Source organism: Myxocyprinus asiaticus, chromosome 1 (genome assembly GCF_019703515.2).
Source record: "Myxocyprinus asiaticus isolate MX2 ecotype Aquarium Trade chromosome 1, UBuf_Myxa_2, whole genome shotgun sequence".
NCBI lineage: Eukaryota > Metazoa > Chordata > Actinopteri > Cypriniformes > Catostomidae > Myxocyprinus > Myxocyprinus asiaticus.
The window spans coordinates 31,053,139-31,078,401 of record NC_059344.1 but is presented as its reverse complement, the minus strand read 5'-3'; the positions used below and the strand labels follow the sequence as shown (position 1 = coordinate 31,078,401).

General features: G+C 42.4%; 1 protein-coding gene across 3 annotated transcripts in view; it reads left to right on the top strand.

Annotated features, from left to right (window-relative positions):
- Positions 1–25,263, top strand: part of LOC127443684 (integrin alpha-11-like) — a 106,838-nt gene that overhangs the window by 65,141 nt on the left and 16,434 nt on the right. For 2 of the 3 annotated variants that reach the window (XM_051702470.1, XM_051702487.1), the window contains 11 exons: positions 4,943–5,146; positions 5,310–5,440; positions 5,535–5,701; positions 8,644–8,795; positions 9,005–9,115; positions 9,297–9,382; positions 9,468–9,672; positions 9,823–9,921; positions 24,136–24,212; positions 24,959–25,042; positions 25,134–25,224. In XM_051702470.1, the coding sequence (XP_051558430.1) occupies positions 4,943–5,146; positions 5,310–5,440; positions 5,535–5,701; positions 8,644–8,795; positions 9,005–9,115; positions 9,297–9,382; positions 9,468–9,672; positions 9,823–9,921; positions 24,136–24,212; positions 24,959–25,042; positions 25,134–25,224 (1,407 nt within the window). The remainder of the gene's footprint in view (positions 1–4,942; positions 5,147–5,309; positions 5,441–5,534; positions 5,702–8,643; positions 8,796–9,004; positions 9,116–9,296; positions 9,383–9,467; positions 9,673–9,822; positions 9,922–24,135; positions 24,213–24,958; positions 25,043–25,133; positions 25,225–25,263) is intronic. The other variant, XM_051702478.1, reaches the window with a different exon arrangement.

The following is a 25,263-nucleotide window of genomic DNA, read 5'->3' as shown; positions in this document are numbered from 1 at the left end:
GTGCGAATTGATTTAATACTCAACAATTCGTACAGCTCGCGTAGTGTCCGTGACATAAACGTTGTGCCCTGATCAGTGAGGATTTCTTTCGGAATCTTCACCCGGGAGATTATTTTGAAGAGTGCCTCCGCAACACTGCATGCTGAGATGTTGCGAAGAGGCACTGCTTCCGGATACCGCGTTGCATAGTCCACTAGGACCAATACAAAGTGATGTCTGCGTGCTGACCATTCTAATGGCCCGACGAGGTCCATTCCAATTCTCTCAAAGGGGACCTCGATCAAGGGAAGAGGGCGCAATGGCGCTTTTGGGGTGGCCGGTGGGTTAACCAGCTGGCATTCGTGGCATGCCGCACACCACCTGTGGACATCGCCGCCAATGCCCGGCCAATAGAAGCAGGCTATTAGACGGTTCAGTGTTTTCCTTTCTCCTAAGTGACCCGCCATGGGATTATAATGAGCCGCCTGGAATACCATTTCCCGACAGCTCCGTGGAATCAAAAGTTGAGTTGTATCCTCTTTAGTCTGAGTGTCGTGTGACACTCTATACAACCACTCATTTATAATCACAAAATAGGGGTATGAAAGGGCAATGTCAGGCTGGAGTCGTTGACTGTCGATGACTCTGACTTGGTCGAAGGCGTGTTTGAGGGTTTCGTCTCGTGACTGCTCCAAAGGGAAATCCCCCTCAGGGAATTCCCTGAGAAGGGGAGGGGCTGCATCCTCTCCCCCTCTCTCGTCATTATGATGTGGAGCTGTCGAGGATGGCCCCGGCTCCGCCTCCCCTGCCAGAGCATCGCACATTGCACATCTCCCTAATTTCATACAGGACCCATCCGCACAAATTCCCTTTAATAAAACTCTAAAGTCAGGCCAATCAGTCCCCAAAATAAGCGGATGGGTGAGGCGGGAACTAACCGTGGCCTCCACTCTATGCTTTTTCCCCCGGAATTTAATCGTCAGGGTCACCACCGGATACTTGTGAATAACCCTGTGCACACATTTCACCCTCACCGTTTTAGTTGTGCCCGAAGCCTCAGGTTGAACCAAGCGTTGGTGGATAGTGGTTTGATTGCACCCGGTGTCCACCAACGCTTGGAGAGTACCCCCCTTGACACTTACCGGTATTCGGTACGCTCCGGCCCGGTTGGGGGCAGCCTGTGGGAGGTCAGAGACCTGCACCACCGTCCCCAGCTCCATCAGAGGGCACTGATCCCGGAAGTGGTCCGGGTCCCCGCACCTCCAGCAGGCTGGCCCAGGCGCAGTGGGGCATCGGGGTAGGGGAAGGTGTCGCCTCCCACACCCGGGGAACTGGTCTCGGTGTTTGAAGTCCTCCTCATCTGCATGGGGCAGGAACGGGCCCTGGGGAGAGAGCAGAACGAGAGGAGAGAGGGGAGGGGAATGAGACGGGGAGGAGAGAGAGAGTAGGAGGGCTCTTCCACCCTCGGGATCGCCGCCATGTGGTCCTCCACAAGCCGGACGGCTTCCTCCAGCGACGCCGGGTGGTGGCACTGGACCCACTCCGCTGCCCCTTTCGGCAGTCGATGTATTAATTGCTCCAGTACCACCTGGTCGATGATCCCGTCGACGCCGTGATCTCCCGCTTGCAACCATCTTCGGCAGGCGTCGCGGAGCCGTTGGGCGAAGGCAAATGGGTGGTCGAAGCTCTCCAGCTTCAGGCTCCGGAAGAATTGACGACTTTCTTCTGGACTCCAACCAACCCGTTGCAGGATGGCTTTCTTTAAGTGTCCGTAAGCCAGGAGGCTCATCGCTGGCAGTTGTTGAGCCGCGAGCTGGGCTTCCCCGGACAGTAGCGGGATGAGTCGGGCCGCCCACTGGCTGAGCGGCCAGCCCCAGATCTCGGCGGCGCGTTCGAACAGGTCCAGGAACGCCACTGGGTCGCCTGCTGTCCCCATCTTCTGTAGCGCAGGCGGGGGTAACAGCGTGTGGGTGTCCAGGGTCGCGGCTGGGGATGCCTCCTGGCTGAGGTGGCTCCGGATCGCCTGTCGGTCCTCTGCTTGAGCGCGCATGAGCTCCACAAACCGGCGGTCTTGATCTTGCCGGAGCTCAAGCAGGGTTTGCTGGTAGTTCCAATGTAAGCCAGCGAGGGCTTGGAGGATCTCAGCCAACTGGGAGGACTCTACGGGGCGACTTCTGTCCATCTTCAAACCTTTTCCTGGGTTTCGGCACCAGTGTAACACTACTTAGTGGAAAGGAGGAGGCGAGAAGCAGATTTCCTGGTTCAGGTTGGAGTTTTAATCTTGCACTCTGACTCTTACAGTTCACACTCGTCGGTTTTACAGGCAAACATTTACTTAAACACTTCCAGTTCAATACACTACTCATATAACAGAATGTCACATCATGGCCTTTCTTACACCAGTCTCTCTCTCACCACATCTACTGGCGGTGTGGCTCTTTTATGCTGCTCTCCCCGTGCTCACTGAAATTAGAGACAGGTGTTAGACATAATTTAGCTGAGGTGTAAGCACCCTTACCGCTTTCTCTCTCTCCAGAGAGATGCTTGACCACGCCCCTGCTGCCACAATAATATAGTACATAAACACAGGGGTGGGGAGTAAAGAAATACATGTAATGGGATTACATATTTAAAATACAAAATATAAGTAACTGTATTCCACTACAGTTATAATTTAAATAATTGGTTTTTAGAATACAGTTACATTCAAAAAGTATTTTGATTACTGAAGAGATTACTTTGCATTTTATTGTCATTTGTTTCATTTAATATTTAGTCCTTTCAGATGGAAAACATTTATACATATAAATGATGCGATCCAAAGAGCATTTGAACAGCGGTGAAGCACTTTCTTGTGATGTGTTACATTCATATGAGCAGACAGAAAAGTCACTTTGAAGTAAGTTTGGAGCACAAGAAATAGAAATAAACCTTGTGTAAATTGTCATCTTTACGTTAAGCTAAAATGCTGTTTCTAGACATTTTACATGCACATATTACCAGGCACTATCTTATTTTTTTATCAAGAAAATTCACGTTGGATCATAATTTCTTTTTTCTAGTAAGACCTTTGATATTAGGGCAAAAATCGTATTCTTGATAATAATTTTTGTATTGTTTTCCTGTAAAAATATCTGAAAATCCTTAAAAGAAGATCAGTTTGATTTATCTTGTTTTAGAAGCAACATTGCATAAGATATTTAGGTTTTTCAGAGAATGTATTTTTAACATGTGTATATTGTCTTACTGTACTGGCAGAGTTTTTATAGTCAAAACAAGTGAAAAAATCTACCAGTGCTGAAGAAGTAATCCACAGTATTTAGAATACGTTACTGACCTTGAGTAATTTAACGGAATACGTTACAAATTATATTTTACAACATGTATTCTGTAATCTTTAGTGGAATACATTTCAAAAGTAACCCTCCCAACCCTGCATAAACACAGCAAAAACATTTGTGGAGACAAAAAAGAAAGCATCATCTTTTCGCCTGGCTGGATCTGGCCATAGCACTTTGTCCACATCACAGGCTATGTCCTCTCTCGCAAGACAGCGAGGGAAGAATCTTCTTGAATGGTGAATTCATCCTTGCTCAGACCCTGAATGACTGCAATTAGGTTGCAGGCCTTCTCCATGGCTTGAATGAGGGGTATCCTGACATAGGGCTGGAGATTGTAAATCTTCCACCGCCATGCTGAAAAAACCTCCTCAGTGGTGTTGAGGTATTGGAGTGAAAATTGTGGATGCTAATGAAACCAGTTTTGGACCAGAGCAGATTGGTGGAAAGATACATTGTCCCAGATGACAATGTATCTTATCTGCTCTGCATCCATTTGGTCTTCTGCTGTGATGATGGTGTGTAGTTTGTCTAAAAATGTGAGTATGTGGGCTATGTTGTAAGGTCCTAAGTTGGCATGGCGGTGGAGGACCCCATTCTGTGTGATTGCAGTGCACATTGTGATGTTACCACCATGTTGGCCCGGGATATTCAAAATATCTCTGTGGCCAATGATGTTTCTCCCTCTTCTTACTTTTATCAGGTTAAACCCAGCCTCATCTATGAAGATAAATTCATGTGGGATTGCATCAGCATCCATTACCAAAACAAAAAGACAACATTGTGTAGTTCAAGAGTGATTGATTCGACAAATGGGTTTAAACCACTGAGAATTTGGTTCAGAGAATGGGGTTTATTGTTTTAGCAATTCAGAAAACTGTAATTTCTGTACAGAACAGTGGTCAATTGCTTTTGTATTTCTTGTGCTTTATAATAAAATGATTGATTGATTGATTGATATGTCTACGACTATTTTATACTATATAAATATTTTATAATGTTTGTATGTTGCAAGTGTATTGTGATTCTGCATTTAATTTTCAAAATCATACAACAGTAGTGCTCCAGTCTCTTTTTAGCATTTTTTTTATTTTTATTTTTATTTCTTTTTAGGCATTTGAAATACATTTTGGGAAATTTCAGTTCGTCATTAAAATTTGCATTGAATGTATTTGTCCAACAGCAAAATGTAAAATGTAATGTAAAATACCCCAATTAAGCTTTCAAATTAAGACTTTAATTTTAAGCAAAAGAAAGAGGTCAGCATTGGATTATGGGTTAAAAAAGCATCCAGTTGTATAGAGATAGGATTATACACTAGTTTCCTACTTAGACAACCAAAGTACCATAGTACATCATAGAGCATGCAGTCAGAACCAAGAGACAGTACTTGTCATACTGCATTTTCAGAGATGTTGTGGGGCCATGTGCTTTTATTAAGGGAATGATGTCTACACATTGTTGCATTGTAAAGCTCCTTTGTTTATTCTCAGCCTCTGCCAAATGTGGTGTACATGCAGCACCATCAACTTTTATGGAGCTTTGATTACAACGTGCTGTAACTTCATGCTTCCGTTGTGTTTTGTTTACCTCATGGCAGCTCTTAACGCTTGTTTCCCCATCAGCCTCGTTTCATACTGGAGGGCACGCTGGAGATCTTAGATCAAGGCCAGAATGCCCGTTTCGGCTCAGCACTGGCCCCCGTGCCTGATCTTAATGGAGATTCATTTAATGATGTGGTGGTGGGGGCTCCACTGGAGGATGACCATAAAGGGGCCATTTATATCTACCACAGCCAACGCAATAGAATACTGAGGAAATACAAACAGGTACCACAAAATAGGCATCCAGTTGGGCATTCTTTATGGGTTCTCTCTTGTTAATTAGTGTGGGTGTGTTTGCCATGAATAGTTAATTATGGCAAAATAAATTTGGGCTGAGAGGATGAAGACCTCTTTTTCTGTGCTCTCTCTCTCTCTCTCTCTCTCTCAGAGGATTGGTGCAATTCAGCTGGCCCCTGGTCTGCAGTACTTTGGTCGCAGTATCCATGGCAAGATGGATATGAATGGAGATGGCCTGGTGGATCTGGCTGTGGGGTCCCTTGGAGCAGCTGTACTTCTTTGGTGGGTCAAAAGCTCAATATCTTTGGTTCTTGTACTTTCCACTGTTTGTTTGTTTTTAAATGCCTATAATATACCTTTATTTGTTGTGTTGCAGGTCTCAAAGTGTTGTCCGCATCCATGCCACTGTTCGATTTGAGCCCAGCAAGATCAATATATTCAATAAAGACTGTCGGAGAGGAGGAAAGGATGTGACTTGCATGTCGGCTATTGTATGTCTAAATGTCACAGCCCGGACTCATATCAGAGCCTCACAGGAAATAGGTCAGTTGTCAAAGTCACTCACAATAAATAAGTTTCATTGTTAAGATTTCAAATACTACTGCCAAGAATTTACAGCAGGGTTTCCAAAATGGGGGTTCACAAATCCCAAGAGAAGCGAACTGCAAAAAAGTCTGCAAAAAATAAATAAAGAGATTGTGGTAGAAATATGATAATAATAATAAAAAAGTTAAAAAAGTTAATTGAAGCTGAAGTGTGTAATTTCTGTGACACTAGCATCACCAAACAGATTTACAAAAAATGCTTCAACAGTTTTTCGAATACACCCTCTGTCTGCCATCGGTTGAACTAACAGTCTTACTTATAGTTGTCTCTGCTTATTAAGCTGACACAGGAGAAAGTCTTTTCACATAAAAAAAATATATATATCATCAACTTTATAAGGATAGTTCACACAAAAATGAAAATTCTCTCATGAGTAAATGATGAGCGAATTTTCATTTTTGGGTGAACTATTCCTATAATTATTATAATAAGAATAAGAAAAATGACAAATGTTTAACAAGTGAACATGGAAACATGAAAAAAACAAAAAAATAATTCATTATATTTTGAAAGGTTAACATTACTTAACCTTTAACAGGGTTACTTTAAGAAAATAATTTCGATCATATGAGTACAGCTCCCAAAAAGGTTTGTGAACTCCTACATTACATTGAAGCAATACTGTCATTTGTTTTTCTGACCCAGAAATTGGAGACATATAAAATGGTGTGGAATATAAATCACAGATCATGTGATATCATTGTCGAAGATTAATTTTCATGTCTTTGTAGGTTTTTGCTTATGTATGAACTTGGTGGTCATTTGTCCATTACAGCACATAACCTCATTGTGGTCTTTGTGCAGTGAATCCCTTGTTCTGTTGGATTGAACAAAGAACTGCTGCACAGTAGTGGCTGGAAAATAGGGCAGGCATAACACTTATTCTAACCCAAACACACTACATATTGGAAATGTCTTTGGAGAACAGGCATTTATAAAGAAACTGGAAATGCTTTGAAAGCAGCAATTTTCTCTTCCAAGTTCACTTGAATATCTCTTGGTTACAGTATCATTAAAACAGATATAATTTTAACAGTGGACAGCTGGAGAGTTTTTTTTTTATTTTATTTTTTTTACCATCAACCAGCTGCATATTCACAGGCTAGGTTAAGGTTTGGATGTTGTAGTTGGTTTTTTGATGAAGTCATATCAGTCTCGCACATGTATTAGGCCCTGTTTTTTAGAGAGCTATCGCTAAGCGCAGCACTATGCCGTAAGTCATAAGCGCAAAGTCAATGGACATGGCCATTATGTTTTGGTATTTTGTGGAAGCATGTGCTAAGTCTAGGCACAATTGGGTTTGGCGAAAATGTTATTCCTGTCAGGATTTGGATGTATGTTCTGTTAAATTATAGGGAATATAAGTATTATTCATAATTTTCATCATGGCTAGTAGTGATTGTGATAGTGATAGTGATTGTCTCTGCACGTACTAAACTGGTCGATTTTGATTTTGAACAATTAAATTTATAGATTGAAACATGAAAAAACTTAAATCAAAAATATTTTGATTTTTACATTTCAAAACTAAATGAAAAATATAATAAAAATAATATGATTAACACAAATCTCTTAAATGTTTGTTTCATAAGACTGCAACAGCTCTGATTGTCAGGGACATAATTTGATGTTCCACTATATTTTCAGAGTTTGGACATGAACTTTATTACAACCTGCTGGTAGAATCTTAAAACTGCAAATTAGATTTTATAATGTCTTAGCAGTGACCTATTTCTCATGAAAATAGCAAATTAACACACAATACACCCACAGTTTGCATGCATACACTGACAGATAACGCAAACACTCCCGCCCACGGCACTTGTGCTTTGCGCTGGCACGAAAATTGCACTTAGAATTAGTGCTCTCACGAAAATTAGATAAGACTTAGTGCACAGTCGTTGCGTGTAATGCTGCATTGTGCCTGAACACGGCTGCTAAGTAGAAGCGGCAAAGCATGGCAGAGTGTTAACATACTGCATTACCGTTAACCTCCTCAGTCCCTCAGAAGTCCAGTTAGTGTCGTACTGAGTGTGTATAGCCCACCTGCAGTTTGACAAGGCCTCGTGATCTTTTATTTGTTTTGAAAGACATGAACACTGGAAGGTCAGGTTGCTAGAGTGTGTGGGACCACAGAGCAGCACAACTGTTTTCAGTTTACCTTCACAAACCTAGAGCATCTCCATCACAAATGTCACGGGTGTGAAACTAAGGTAATGGTCACAGAGAAATGACACATCTTCATCGTTATATTCATCTGGGGACATGGGGGACAATGAATAAATTTGAGGCATGTCTTTTCTTATAATTTTCTTGCCTATGTAATGTCTAATTTGCACATGTACTGAGGAGGGTTATGAATATGTTAAAGACTATTCTTTAAAGACTACAGGTATCATTTTTGGTGAACATTTTCAAAAATGTATTGAAGAGAGAAAGTAGGAGAGTTTGAAGAGAGATTTGAAAAAACAAAGTCTGTTAATTTTAGATAGAAGGTTATAGACTTTTAACTGCTCAAGGCTTAAATCTTTTTAGGTTTAAAGGTTTTAGTCTTTAGTAGTGTTATTCAGGTCATGTGCCTCTTGAAAGGTTTTTGTACTAGGATTAGATTTTATGTCTTTGCTGAAGGCTCAGAAACTCCCAACTTGCTCTCAGATCTCCAGAGCATCATCAGCTTCACCTCTTGTGGCTCCTAAATCTCTTTGTAGTCTGCACATGGTACAGTCCATTTATGGCCATAAATAAAGTTGACACTGTGTCTTACATGTAGTGATGTAGCAAACTGAAGCCATATTCAATACTGTTTCATAACATTCCATAGCAATTATATACCATACTATTTGTGTGAACTAAGAATGTGTTCCCTCCACTTTTCTCAGCTGTCAGATACAGTGCATTCATTGAGGAGAAGCGCTTTAATCCTCGAGCAGTATTTGATGACCCAGATCAGCAACAGCCACAGAATCTCACACTGCTTCCTGGAGAGGAGACCTGTGACCACATCTACTTCCACGTCATGGTTAGATCTCAGGTCACCAAAGTATCATCAGACTTCATTTAGCAACATTTAAAACCATTGAAATCCCAGTCTGCCATAACATCAACAGTCTTTACACCAACATTCAAATTTTTCATTGAAATTTCAGCATTCCTAATTTATTTTAGGTCACTTTTTAGCATTACAAGCACAAGATTGTATTCTTCAAGTTTACTTTTTATGGTATTTTAATATTGATGCAGGAGACTACAGACTATGCCAGGCCCATCATATTCACTGTAGAGACAGGCTTGCTGGACCCAGACCAAGGCCCAGCTCTGGATGATAGCTGGCCAACTACTGTGATAACACAGGTGAGTGTCTGTATCTCAAAGAAAGCTTTATCTTAAACACCAATATTGAATGATAGCATTACCAAACATTGCAATAAGCAGTGCATAATGCACAATGTTGTACATTCAAATAGTCATGAAACTTTGATTTGTATCTATTATAAAAATATAAAGGCCATGAGCTTTTTCTGATTTTCTCCAGCTTCCCTTCTGGAATGGATGTGATGAAGAGGACCATTGTGTCCCAGACTTGGTGTTACAATCTCAGACTGATCTAATGAATCGCAAGTAAGATTACAAGGAGATGAAACACATGCACAATACTGTACACTTACAATATTCACACACTTATGCCATCTCTAATGTTCCACAGTCAGTTCTGTGCACAGGCATTTCGTTCAGGCAGCGTGTTATGTCAGAGTCAGACTTTAGCAGAACCTTCTGAACGCATTATGGAGGGATCCAGGAGGAGGATGGTAATTGATGTGCATCTAGAAAACAGAGGGGAGAATGCCTATGGAGCCAAGCTAAACATCTCTTACACTCCAAACCTGCAGTTCTCAAGCCTTATAGTGAAGGTACAAAAACACTTTAATAACTTTTCTGTTGTGTTTATTTACGATTGATTGATTGATTGATTCCAATGACCTCTTAGATAAAGCACCAGCAATAAAAATTTTTTTACTGTAAGTTAAAGCAGGTTGTACTCTCTGCCCCTTTCTCTATAGGATAACTCTGATATACATATAGACTGCCGTGGTGAGAACAGGCGAAAATATGAGAAATCTTGCAACATTAGTGCACCTTTTATGAGGGCAAAGACACAGGTGAGTTGCTGTTGAACATTGTTTAAAATTAAGATTCTCAAGGCACCATCTGGTGTACCCCAGATATCATACTGGTGGAACCCTCTAGAGCAGGGGTGTCAAACTTGATTCCTGAAGGGCCACAGCCCTGCAGAGTTTAGTTCCAACCCTGCTCCAAAATGCCTCCTTGTAATATTCAAGCACTCTTGAAGACCTTGATTAGCTGCTTCAGATGTGTTTAATTAGGTCTGGAGCTAAACTCTGATGGACTATGGCCCTCAAGGAACCAAGTTTGACACCCCTGCTCTAGAGCAGTGTTTCTCAACCTTTTTTGCCTTAAGTACCACCACAACACCATCAGTAAGGCTCTAGTACCCCTTCATAGACACAAAACCAAAGAGGAGTACCAATGACAATTTGTATTCGATTCCAATTAATTTGGGTGTATTTCAGTTATTATGTCTATTTTGCTCACATATGAACAATTCTCTTTCATCTAAATTGGTACATTAAATATTATTTTTTATTAATTTAATGTTTAATTTTAAATTGTCACATTTAAGCTTTTTATAAATTGCCTATAAATATTTTTATTTATTTTTATTACGTTTATTATTTATATTGATATGTAGAACAAGCGCTAAAATGGTACTGTCTCTTTAAGAATATCAGCAGTTCAGCAAGTGTCTCACAAGTGTTTTAGTTTAGTGCATATTAAGTAGTATACCAGTTGTTGCAAGGCTTATTTTTAGAGTTAAATGTTTCTTCTTTTTTTTGTTTTTGACTGACTGACTGTAAAGAACAGAAGTGGATCTCATCTTTGGACTCACATTACACAGAATGAGTCAAAACAAACTTTTACTCTCAGCAAGCAGTGAAAGGATATTAATGTTGAAAGATCAATCAGAGCATTAACTAAACTAGACATGACATGGCTTGACTTGACATGAATAATGACCGAAACAGAACATGAAGACAGCATTTCACTTCCAACAAGGGGGTTTAAATACGTAGACTGGGGTAACAAGATAACAAGACAACCAATGAAAAGACAGGACTAATAAACATGGTGAAAAATGAGGGTCACATGACAGTCACATGACAAGGAAACCACATGAAACAGGAACTAAATTTCAAAATAAAAGACATGAAATGAAAACATGGAGACATGAAAGTGAACAAAAACACACAAACATGTGACATATCCCCCCTCAATGCATGAACAAAAACACTAAAGTTCAGTAGGGAGCGGGGGTGGGGGGGGGGGGGGGTTGGCTCCTTGAGGCAATGGCGGACCTGGACCTTGGGGCAGGGGTGGACATGGACTTTGAGGCAGGGAAACCAGGGGACCAGATAGGGTTAGAGACCACAGGGGACTAGAGGATGCTGGAGTCCAGGATGTCCAGACAACCAGGATGGAGCTAGCGGAGGACCCGGAGACCAGGGCGGAGCTGGTGGAAGACACGGAGACCATGGCGGACCAGACGACCAGGGTGGAGCTGGCATAGGACCCGGAAACCAGGGTGGACCAGGCAACTAGGGCAGAACTGGCAGGAGGACAGGAGACCAGGGCAGATCCAGTGGGGGACAGGAGACCAGGGTGGTGGAGCGTGGCCTGAAGAGACAGTTGTGAGCCGTGGAGCAGGGCCTGATGAGGCAGTGTGGCATGACGAGCCTAACAAGACAGCGTGGCATGGCAAGGCTTACAAGGCAGCATGGCGAGGCTGACGAGACAGTGTGGCATGCTGTACTTTCAGGGGGGCGGAGGCCCAGGGGTCAAGGCGGACTGGCATAGCGGGTCAGATGTGGTGACTTGGCATGGCGGGTCAGACGTGGCTTCTTGACTTGGCAAGACAACATGGCTTGACGAGGCAAGCATGGGCGCTGGCTCGTGGTCAGTGGCAGAACTTTGACTTGACATGACTTGACCGAAACAGAACATGAACACAGCATTACATTTCCACAATACTCGACAAAGTACAATGGCAAACTAGAGGGTTTAAATACACACTGGGGTAACAAGATAACAAGACTCATAAACATAAACCAATGAAAAGTCAGGACTAATAAACATGGTGAAACAAGAGGGTCACATGACAGTAACATGACAAGGAAACCACATGAAACAGGAACTAAATTTCAAAATAAAAGACATGAAATCAAAACATAAAAACATGAAAGTGAACAAAAACTCCTGCAAGAACTCTAAAGACTTTCTACAGGTACTTCAGTTATCAGAAACCTTGATCCCACAATAACAACTACATATACACTACTGGTCAAAAGTTTTGAAACACTTGACTGAAATGTTTCTCATGATCTTAAAAATCTTTTGATCTGAAGGCGTATGCTTAAATGTTTGAAATTAGTTTTGTAGACAAAAATATAATTGTGCCACCATATTAATTTATTTCATTATAAAACTAAAATGTAATTAAAAAAAAAAAAGTTTTTGAAATTGATGACTTGGACCAAATAATAAAGAAAAGCAGCCAATAAGTGCCCAACATAGATGGGAACTCCTTCGATACTGTTTAATAATCATCCCAGGGTGATACCTCAAGAAGTTGGTTGAGAAAATGTCAAGAGTACATGTCTGCAAATTCTAGGCAAAGGGTGATTACTTTGAAGATGCTAAAATATAACATAGTTTTGATTTATTTTGGATTTTGTTTAGTCACAACATAATTCCCATAGTTCCATTTATGTTATTCCATAGTTTTGACGACTTTACTAATATTCTAAAATGTGAAAAAAAAAAATATAATAAAGAATGAGTAAGTGTTTCAAAACTTTTGACCGGTAGTGTATACTGTTATACACATATTGAAAAAAACAATGTTTTGCATAAAGTATCCATTTGTCATACTTAAGTAAAAGTAAAGATAACTTCATGAAAATTTACTCAAGTAAAAGTAAAAGTAGCTCATGAGAAAAATACCTAAGTAAAAGTATTAAAGTCACTGATTTTCATTCACTGAGTATCAAAAGTTCAAGTAAATCGCAAAAATTACAGAACAGCTTAACCCATGGCAACTTATTTGATTGGCGGTGCTCATTATTTACTCACCCTCATGCCATCCCAGATGTGTATGACTTTAAATAATATTCATTAAGGAGACTGCTGTCAAGATTTATAGTGGAAAATGAGTAATATTTTGGTATGTTCTCACCCAAAACCAACTGGATCACTTCAGAAGACATTGATTAAACCACTGGAGTCTTATGGATTACATTTATGCACCCTTAATTTGCTTTTCGGAGCTTCAGATGTCTGGGCACCATTCACTTAGGTTGAAAAGACCTACAGAACAGAGCTATTCTTCTAAAAAAAAATGTGTGTGTGTGTTCTACAGAACAAAGAATGTCATACATATCTGGAATGTGATGAGGGTGCGAAAATTATGAAATAATTTTTTCTTCCCTAAATCCAGTGAGATTTTCTTGGATTGCTGATTTTCTGAGATGGGGGCATGTCAATTTAAGAAGCATGGCAAGAATCATGCAAACTTGTGACTGTACAGTTTAGATTTAATGTATTTTTTGCCTATTGATGAAGAATAAAGCTTGCCAGAAATTAAGACTCATTTAGCTAGTTTATATGAGGTGGCAGGCTTACAGAATAACATTTCACATCAGTATACTGTATGTGGCCACAAAAGAATAATCAAATAAGACACCTAATTTGCAAGGTGTATGTGAATACATGTACATGTTGTTGCACTGGTGCCGAAAAAGTTTCCTGCTTTTTCAGAAAGTGAAAAAGATGAAAAATTGTGAAACCATTCCAACTAAAATCACTTTAACGCTCATTACATAGAAATTATGACTTCTGAACTTACTTCCCAGGAGGACTTGAACACAGTTTAAACCACAACATAACTGAAATAGTGTTTATATTGGCTATGTGTTAAACATATGTGGATACGACATAATATGATAAGAAAAAAAACATCCATAGCAAATTAGTAGTAAGGCTCTGGTCTGTAGCTTGTCATCTTAAGTCCATGATCTCTCTGACCATATATGCTGGGGCTCCATCTACCTCCAATGGAGGCGGAGGCTCAGAATCCATGTTTCCAGAGCCAGATGCCGGGTGGATGAGTTTCAGCAAGGACACATGGAAGGAAGGAGCAATGCGGTAGTTAGCAGGAAGCTCTAAACGGTAAGTAACTGGGTTTATTTGATGGATAATTCTGAAAGGACCCACATACCTTGGACTGAGCTTCCTGCAGGGTAGCCGCAACTTGAGATCCCTTGTGGACAACCAGACCCTCTGTCCTGGCTGATAGTTGGGATGGGGGCACCTCCGTTGGTCAGCCTGGAAGCGTTGTGCTCGGACCGTTCGCTGTAGCCGGACATGTGCGCTGTCCCACACCCTCTCACTTCGCCTAATCCAGTTGTCCACTGCTAGCACCGTAGAAGGTTCTCCTGACCAAGGGAACATCGGGGGTTGGTAGCCCAGCATGCATTGGAAGGGGGTTAGTCCCATAGAGGTATGAGTGAGGGAATTCTGTGCTTATTCAGCCCAGGGCAGGAAGTCCCTCCACTTCTCCTGTTCACGGCTACAATAGCTCCGAAGATATCTGACAATCTCCTGGTTTAAACGTTCCACCTGTCCGTTGGCTTGAGGGTGATAGCCAGAGGTGAGACTCACATTGATGTCCAGTTTCTTGCAGAACGCCTGCCAAACTCAGGACATGAACTGTGGACCTCGATCGGACACGATGTCCTCTGGTATTCCATAGATTCTAAATACTTGGTGGAACAAAGCATTAGCGGTTTCCATGGCAGTGGGTAAACCCTTGAGAGGGACAAGTCTACATGATTTTGAAAATAGATCAATTATTACCAGAATGGTATTGTATCCATTGGAGTTTGGCAGGTCTGTGACGAAGTCAATGGACAGGTGGGACCATGGTCTTTGAGGTATTGGTAGTGGTTGGAGCAACCCTGTGGGCAATTCTCTGGGGGTCTTGGATTGGGCACACACTTGACAAGACCTCACATATTTAGTAACATCATGAACCAAAGATGACCACCAGAAGTAATTACGTACCAGGGTAATAGTTCTTTGGATGCCAGGGTGTCCTGTGCTCAAGGAAGTGTGGACCCATTGGATAGTTCTCTGACGCAGAGATTGGGGGGTACGTAGTGCTTGGTCGGGGGGCAGTTAGGTGGTGATGGTTCATGCTGTTGTGCTCATTGTATTTCCTCCATAATATCCAAACTTAACGGTGCAGTGATGACAGATGGTGGCAAGATGGATCCAGGATAAGGCTAGACATGGGGTGGATCATGTCTACGTGAAAGTGCATCTGCCTTGCTGTTCTTGCTGCCAGGGTGGTAAGTGACTGTAAGATTGAACCTGGTGAAAAACAATGACCATCGGGCTTGACGTGGGTTCAATCTCTTGGCTGCCTTGATATATTCAAGATTCTTGTGATCCGTGATAACTTGAAATGGGTGGACTGCCCCCTCTAACCAATGACGCCATTCTTCGAGTGCTGCCTTCATAGAAAGTTTCATTCTGCAGAGTTTAACTTTCTAGAGAAGAAGGCACATAGGTAAAGCTTGCCTGGGGTACCATGACATTGTGACATGAGTGCTCCAATCCCACAATCTGAAGCATCTACTTTAACGACAAAGGGAAGATTGGGGTCGGGATGTTTCAGTATAGGAGCAGTCGTGAAGCTTGACTTGAGGGAGACGAAGGCTTGCTACGTGGCAACTTGTTTGGCTTACCCTTGAACAAAGATGTGAGTGGTGCAGCAATGATACTGTAGTTTCTGATGACACGGCGATAGAACTTTGCAAAGCCTAGGAACCGCTGTATTTCCCTAGTGTGGAAGGTTGAGGCCATTCGGTAACTGCAGTTATCTTAGAGACATCCATCTCTACACCTTGGTGGCTGATATTGTAGCCTAGGAATGTGGTATGAGAGGTATGAAACTCACATTTCTCTGTCTTGACAAAAAGCTGGTGTTTCTGGAGATGTGATAGGACTGCCTTGACATGCTGTATATGCTGTTTCTTGTCATGAGAGTAGATAAGGATGTCGTTGATATAGGCCACACCACACAATGATTCGATAAGTCTCTGAAAATCTCATTGATAAACGACTGGAAAACAGAGGGGACATTAGCAAGTCCATACGGCATGACCAAATATTCATAGTGCCCCCTGGTGGTGATGAATGCAGTTTTCCACTCATCTCCCTCTCGGATCCTGATGAGGTTATAAGCAGTTCTTAGATCAAGCTTGGTGTAGATCTTTGCCTCACGGAGTTGTTCAAGGGCTGAGGGGATAAGTGGCAGTGGGTAATGGTACTTAGTGGTGACAGAGTTCAGGCCTCGATAATCAGTATATGGACGGAGACCCCCATCTTTCTTCTCCATGAAAAAGAAGCCTGCAGCTGCTGGGGAGGTGGAGGGATGGATATAACCAGAGGCAAGGGCCTCCTTAATGTAATTTTCCTTGGTGAGGGTCTCATGGCGTGACAATGGGTGGGCCTTGCTTCTCGGTGGGGCCGTATTGGAAAGTTCAATGGCGCAGTCCCATGGACGATGAGGAGGAAGTTGTGTAGCTTTGACCTAACTAAACACATCATGGAATGCTGCATATTCCTCAGGTATCATGGTTTTTCTTTGTGACACATGACTTTCCACACTGTAGTAAGACAAGGCATAGAAACAGCAACATGGAGACAATGTTCATGACAGTAACTTGACCATTGCTTGAGCTCAGCTTGGTTCCAGGATATCAATCGGTCGTGGACGGCCAGCCAAGGATGACCCAGGATAAGAGCGTGCTTGGGTGAGTTGATGACATATAGTGAAATGTTCTCCACATGAAATAGTCCAATCTTGATGGTTATAGGAATGGTCAGTTAGGTTATACCAATATCAATAGGAGCGTTGTCAATAGTGGTGATGTTGATCGTTGAGAAGCATTGAATGGTGGGTATATTGAGCTCTTGGACGATCTCTTGATTAATGAGATTCACAGCAGCCCCAAAATCCACTAATGCTGACAAACATCTTGCAAGATCACCAATGGAAACCTCTACTGGCAACAAAAACCTGTGAAAGGTGGGTGATACAATGTTTGGGGTACTCACATGCTGCCTTGATTTCACAGAACTTGATTTCTTGTGTGGGTATGCAGCATTGAGATGACCTGGTAAACCACAGTAGTAGCAAAGTTTTTCATTCTGTCAAAGTTGGCATTCTTCCATAGAGACACGAGTGTAAGCAACTTGCATGGGTTCAGGTGATACAGTGGATGCCTGGGCCTGTACTGAGACTGTAGAAGTAGTCAAACGAGACCTGGATTTGAGGATCTTTGTCCCAAACAGCGGTGGCTCAATTGAGTGCTTTACCGGTAAGCAGTGACATCATAAAGGCATATTTTTTGCCATCATGATTAAATGATTCAATTTGATTGGAAAAATAGATTTTGCATTGTCGTAAAAAACCCCGGCACTTTTCAGCAGAACCATCAAACTTATCAGGGAGAGCAAAGATTACTGGTTCAACATGGGGATCTGGCAGTGAGTGAATGTAATGAGTCAAACATTCGTTGGCAGCTCATAAGTTGTTCAGCTGGTCTTGATAACCCTTTAAAATCTCGCACTGGTGAGCGAATGCGGCCTGGAGCTGTGAGACTTTTGCTGGATCCATGATAGGCGAAGTATTCTGTACTGAACTGGCCATGGAGACGGTGTTAGGATCCATGTGCAGGAAGTTTATTAGAGAACACAAGCAAACAATCCAAATCGGCAGGCAGATAGACGTAGTCGGTAAGCAGGCGGTTAAATCCAATATACCAAACAATCAGTCCAATCAGGCGAACAAAACAAAGAGTTATCCAAAAAGCAGTAAATCCAGTAAAACAGGCAATGGTCATAACATGAGAACATAACAGTAAAGGCAATAGAAAAATGCTTCATAAGGCAGGGTAAACTGGCAATACTTCGCAAAGAAACAATGGAGGTGAATGGCTATTTATACATGGTGAAAACAGGAAATAAACAGAGAAGAAATGGGAGATGATCAGTATTCGGGAGAGTGCTCCCTCTGTTGGTTGGAAGGAGGGGTAACAACCTCGGATGTTACAGTAAGTACAGTAACTAAGTATTTGTATTTCGTTACTATACACCTCTGAAAATAAAAACAGTGCAAAATTTAAGTTAAGCAGCTTTTCAGGAAGTTAATATACTGTAACTGTGCTAATTATCAAACAAATTGTATTCCAGAAAAAGTTATGTGAAGAATTAGTGTTTAGTTTCACTAGTCTCTTGTCATGTTTCAACAATGTGTATGGATTGAAAAACAAGTTAGAAAGTTGAGACATATAAAGTGAATCTGTAGCTTTTTTTCTCCTGATTATCAGTAGTTTGATATTTATATTTTAGAGTTCAAACAATAAATATGTCTGTTATGCATAAGGCTAAATAAATTCTGGTTGTGAGGTTCTCAGGAACCTGAACCATGTTAAACGTAATAGTCACGTTGCATGATTTTAGCATATGGTGCTCCATTCATATACTGTATGTGCTCTTAAATATTTGGACAGTTTCACCAATGATAGCACATTATTTAACAGCTTACATTTGGTCTGTGGCTGTTGCATGGTAATCCTAATGGGAAGATGTTTTATTGTTATGTTCAGCAACACTAGACTTTCAGAGTTTAAGCCAGGGTCAGCACTCCTCATATGTGCTTTAGAGAGCATTGCATACACAAACATAGATCACACAGTCAAAAACGTCTCGGTTACATACGTAACCTCGGTTCCCTTAGATGAAGGGAACGAGACATTGCATTTATTAATGCATAAGGGGAGTGCCTTCTTACACAACCTAGTTGCAACCTCTCTACAATAACGCCAATATTCTAATATTGGTTATGGTGTTTGAGCTCCGCCTCTTTTTGCGCAAAGCTGTCCACTATAAAAGCAGTGTCAGGGTTGTATGTGTTGTTGTTCATGTCTTTTACTTTGATGAATTTGTTCCATGCCATGGTTGTTCCTGTTTCCTTGTCATGTGATCTTGTCATGTGTTTCCCATTTTCTTGTGTCTTGTCCCCATCGCTTCATTGTTTCATTGGGTTGTTAGCAGTATTGTTATCTTGTTAGAGTCCTAAGTGTTCATTGGTTTTCACTGTCATGTGTTCCCCCTAGTCCTAGTATTTAACCCTCATGTTTGCCTTTGTCTATTGTCGAGTATTGTTTGTTTGTGTAATGTTGGTTCTATGATTAAGTTAAGTCAAGTCAGTTCAAGTCAAGTCAAGTCAAGTCAAGTCATGTTTTGTTTCATAGTCAAGTCATGTCAAGTCAAGTTTAGTTAAGTCATTCATGTTTATGTTTTGTAGTCACGTTTGGAGTTAGGGTTTATTGGATCTCACTTTTGTTATTAAACTGCACTTGGGTTCATCACATTTCATCATCGTCTCTGCACCTTCCTGTTGCCAGCCAACGTTACAGAATACTCGACCAACCAAGATGAACCCAGCAGTCGCCTACGCCAAGAAAACGTTTCCATTGAGGAATATGTGGAGAACTTTTGTGCTGTGGCTAGCAGGGTCAATTTTAACAAGATTGCCCTCAAGGACTGTTTTCGCTTTGGACTGAATGAGCCAATCTCTTCCCTGATGCCAGGCAGTCAGAGTACCCACAGCCTGGCTCAGTATATCGACCTTGCCCTACTAATATGTGGTTCATCGTTCACTGTGGGGGAGGTGGACGCCAAGCCAGAGTTCCACGTCATGGCTGCCAAGCCAGGGTCCCGTGTCATGGTCGCTGAGCTTGCGCCACCTTCTGCCCCAGATCCTGAGCCTGCTCCATGCCATGTCACAGCCACACCTGAGCCTGCTCCATGCCATGTCACAGCCATGCCTGAGCCTGCTCCATGTCATGTCACAGCCATGCCTCAGTCTGCTCCATACCATGTCATAGCCACGCCTCAGTCTGATCCCTGCCATGTCACAGCCACGCCTCAGTCTGATCCCTGCCATGTCACAGCCATGCCTAAGTCTGCTCCAGGTCGTGTCACAGCAATGCCTGAGCCCGTCACAATAACGCCTCAGTCTGCTTCATGCCATGTCACAGCTTAACCTCAGTCTGCTCCATGCCACAGCCACGACTCAGTCTACTCCATGCCAAGTCACAGCCATGCCTGAGACTGCTCCATGCCATGTCACAGCCAAGCTTCAGTCTGCTCCATGCAATGTCTCAGGCTCACCTCTGGTCAACGAGCCAACTCCCAAGCCTGACACGGTCAATGAACCAATGTTGCAAGTGACATCCGTCCCAGAGCCAGCATTGCAGGCCTCGTCCATTCCAGAGCCATCTCTCACTGGGCTATTTGAGTTGGAATTGGTTCCCACCCTTGTGCCCACCCTGAGCTGGTTCCCCCCAAGCCACCAGCTCGATCATCGCCCTCTGAGATATTCCAGACATGGAGAACTTTCGATCCTCTGACTCCCCCTAGGCCTGTCAATCCCTTGACATCACCTCGGCTCTGCATTCCCTTGGCTCCACCGCGGTCCTTCAGCCTGTCGGCTTTACCGGGGTCCCTCGTCCCTCCAGCTCCTCCTTGGTCTGTCGGTCACCTGGTTCCACCTTGGCTCTCCGATCCCCTGGCTACGCTTCGCCTCTCCGATCCTTCAGCTCCACAGGGGACCTCCATCCCTACGGCTCTGAGGGCCGAACTCTGAGTCTTGTAGTGCGGCTAGCATTCGCAATGTCTCATTCCCTTCGTCTCAGGGAACTGAGGTTATGTACGTAACCGAGACTTTCCCTTACGACTCAGTACACTTAACATTGCGTTTATTAACGCATATGGGGAACAGAAACCCATCACACCGCACTACACGACATAACCTCCCAGAAAGGAAACATGATGCCTCAGTCTCATGGGATGCCATCTGACATGTGTATGCCGCAGTGAGTGACCCTCTTGTTGGACCAGGAGGGGAGCACTCAGAATGAATATATGAACTATAGTCATATAGTATGAATTAACTTCACAAACCTAGTCGGGAAGGGAGTTTATTTATAATGCAAGTGCTTGTGACTTATGGTAAATTACAATGGCCTGAATGCAGGTGGTTGTGTAAAAAGATGGGGAGCTCATCCTTAAAGGGAGGAGCACAAGTATATGTTTGGCCAACGAAATAGCAAGCGCTCTAAACAGAGAGGACTTGTGAAGAGAGAGACGTCACGTCTAGATTGTAAAACCTTGCGAATGGGTTTTGAGAAGACCATCCTGCTGCAAAACATATGTCTTGTAAAGACACACCATTTGTCCATGCCCATGAGGAGGCCATGCCTCTAGTTGAGTGTGCTTTAACACCAATTGGGCAAGTCTTACCCTGTGACTCATAAGCCAGGGCAATTGCATCGACAATCCAGTGAGAAAGTCTTTGCTTAGAGACGTCCATTCCTTTCGTGCGCCCTCCATAGCATACAAAGAGCTGATCAGACAGTCTGGACTGGCGGGTACGCTCAACGTATGCGTGTAGCATCCGCACAGGGCATAACAAATGCAATGATTGTTCCTCATCCAAATTAAATGGAGGAGGGAAGAAGGCCTGAAGGTGAACCACCTGCACTCTGAAGGGTGTGGTTAGATCCTTAGGTACACAGCTTTGTTGGGTTTGACAGTGGCTTTTGAAAGACCAGGGCCAAACTCCAGACATGAAATGTCAATTGATAGTGCATGCAAGTCACCAACTCATTTTACTGAGGCCGGAGCGGTCTTAATGGAGAGCATGTGCAATTCAACAGAGTCCAAAGGCTCAAAGGGAGGTCCTGCGATAGCTTTTAGAACTAAAGTTAAGTCCTAAGTCGGGACTGTAGCTGGCTGAGTTGGGTTTAATCGTTTTGCTCCTTTAAGGAACTTTATGATTAAATCATGCTTGCCTATAGTGGTGTTGGCTTTAGGTGCATGATACGCAGATATAGTTGCCACATACACTTTGAGCATTGACGAAGTGAGTCGTGGGTGTTCCCCACTGAGGCAAATAGATCGAATTCTGCCTTGCCGTATATTTCCCAAATGCTCAGTACAATTTGAGGATGAAGTCTTCATTCGTGTGACAATAGGTCCACGCCATAATTCAGACAGCCTGGGACATATGTCGCTCTCAGGGAAAGGAGATGACGCTCACTCCATAGGAGGTGATGCATCAGTCTCATCAGTGGCAGTGAATGAATTCTGCCTTATATATGCCACAACTATCATGTTGTGAGCGAACCAGGACATGATGGTTCGCTATTTCTGATTGAAAAGATTGTAAGGCTAGGAATACAGCCAATAGCTCTAGGCAGTTGATGTGCCACGCTTTCTTCGCACCTGTCCAGGTGCCGAAAGTTGGGCCACCCATCACACACTGCTCCCCAACCTGTGTTGGAAGCATCCATAGTCACCACTTTCCACCTGACAATCTGCCCCAGCCCGACACCTCACTGGTAAAAGGCAGGAGCTGTCCAAGATACTAGAGCAGCTATACAGCGGTGGGATATAGTGACGTAATGCTCAGCACATTTATTCACAGAGCTGCCAAAGAGGCTGGCTGGAGACACTGGAGCATCCAACAGAGTGGCTTTTTCCTTATCACTCATTTCTGTGAGGGTCAGCTATACATGTCAATCCAGAACTACCAGGTTGCCCATGGACTTGCCGATGGCCTGCGCAGTAAATTTCGTGGCATGCAGTGCTAATTCTGTAGCGGTGCAGAGCTCTTCGAATGTCTCTGGATCGAAGCCTTGCTCATCCATTTGCTTGAGGAGCTTGGCTTGAAATACCTGGAGCACCACCATTGCGTGGGTGCTGATCCAGCTTGTCCTGCCGCTGAGTATGCTTTTCCAGCCACTGCGGATGTCAGTCAACACGGCTTGGAAGGATGTATGGGGCATGATTCCCACGCCCTGTTACTTGCTGGGCAGAGGTTTGCCGCTACCACCTCCTCCACAGGGGGTAGTTGGGTATAACCGTTTTCCTCCCCGAGATCCATATTAGTATCACTGCATGAGCGTGCTGAGAAGGGCGCGCGCCAGGACTTAGAAAGTTCATTATGAACTTGGGGGAAGAATGGGGCAGATCTGTGGAACGCGGCCGCTTGATGGCATCCGGACTGCAGGAACCATTCATCGAGGTGAAACTGTTCAGGTTCTTCTGGGGGAGACCACTCGAGGTCGAGCTCTTCGACCGCACTTGTAAGGACACGGAGCATCTCCCTGTTAGGAAGAAAAAGCGCGTGCATGCTCCTCGCCCTTGCTGGGGGTACTGCTTTGATAGGAAACAGGTCACCAACTTCTCACAGAGTCCTGATTCATTTACTTGAGGTTTCATTGGAGCCAAGTTTGTGGCAATGGGGAGAGATTTTATGGGCCTGGTTTAGCTAAAAATAGATTGAGATGGGGAGAAAGTGAAAGAAAAGAAAAATAACACAGGAGGAAAGAAACAAGAAGGATTTTCCTTGCTGCTTTGTGCCTACACTCTAAAAGAGAATGAAGACTTTTGCCCACATAGTTACATATACAGTAGCCATGTCCAAGTGCTTCGTTTTCTCAAAGCAAGGATAGAACTATAAACTAGACCCCTCCTCCTTAGTGCTCTTTTACAATTTTATCAGACCTAAGGTAGGCTATATTATCAAATAAGAACCTGCAAAAGAAAAAGAAAAAGAAAAAGAAACATTCATTCTGTGAGCTGTGTGGTAATTGAATCACCTCAGAAGTTGTGGTTAGAGCAGTAGCTCCATAAACTGGAGCAGGTTTTAGTTTAGAGAATTTGTATATCATCTTTATCTGTGGTTTGTCACTATTGAGAGATATACAGTATATGAACAAGGCTGAGGGTAGACTGCACAAGCTCCTAATCTGTTTTAGTGATTTTGCTGTATCCAGCAAGGATGTTTGTCCTTCAAAATGACTAATTTTTCTTTGTATGCTGGATGAGTTTTGAGATGTAATGTCTTTGTGTAAAGATGGTTTCTTTAGTCCTGTTCTATGATACCTTCAGTCTGCATAGTTTTAAGGCCACAAGCTTATGGAAGGTTATTGCAGGATTCACTCCTAAGTTCTCTGCTAAAACACTCTATGTTGTTTATGAGGTCTGAAAATACAAAATAAGCTACTTACAGTAGTCAGTCCCTTGTAATTTCTGTTAGTCTTACAGTAACTACATGTTGTGTCTGATTAAATATTTCTCTCTGTCTCTCTCCCTAGGTAACATTTCGTTTGGAATTGGAATTCAGTCACTCAGTGCTGCTGGATCATATACGGCTCATTCTGGAGGTTACAAGGTAGCACCACACAGCCAACATTTACCAGTCAGAAGTGCTTTTTTAGAGCTGTATTAAATTTAATGTTTAGTTTTGGACAGTATAATAATACAATTAAATTAAGAGTGTGTATGTATTTAAAATTAATGCTGAATAGGAAAGACTTGGGCTAGTTGTCGCAATATCAATTGCAATGACAATTAAAATTACAATTGTGTGATTTTTCTAGCAGTTGTTTTGTATGTTGTTTCAAACATCTAGTTAAAAACTTTCTTAAAATTTAAAGTGATAATTTTTTATTTTTTTATTTTATGCTACAAACTGAAATTCTAAAATCATAATATTTTTGTTACAGCTCTTGGGTAAATAAGGGAAAACAATAAAACTACACTAGCGTACATTCAGGCAAGGGCTAACGATATAATGAAGGTAGATTTAATTCATAAATAAAGGTTGAACTTGTTCTCACCATAAGGGCATTTTTGCATAAATGTCAAGTCAGGGCAAATTGTCACATACATTCTTTATTGGAGCAAGTTGGCATGTGTTGTATATGTTGTACATTTTTTATTTTTTTTTACAATGGCAAAAAATGTAATAAATGATCACACTCAAATTGAAATGATGCCTCAGTTAAAAGCTCTTGTTTGATGGTTTGGAATGTTAAAAAACTGTTAAACTATTCATACATGCAGCCATGTGTCAGAAGGCAGGGGTGAGCCTAACTGCCTGAGATGTTTCTCATGCCTTTTCTCATGTTTCTGTAGTGGGGGTGAGGAAGTTGCCTTACATGACAACATTAATGACATTTTCTACACGCTGAGATATGAGACTAATCTTCTCTTCACAAGGTAAGATATGTGTGCATCTGATAAAGCGTTCTAATCAATCGCAATGGAAATTGTGAATTAGAAACTTAAAGGTGTATTTTCATTCACTCAGAGATTTTTATCCGACTCGATATGAACTTAAACCTGACCTCACTCTGGAGGAACCAGGTGATATCAACCCTCCTTTCAACTTTACCTTTCAGGTGAGGTCAACCACCTAGCCAGACAATTAACCTAAAAAG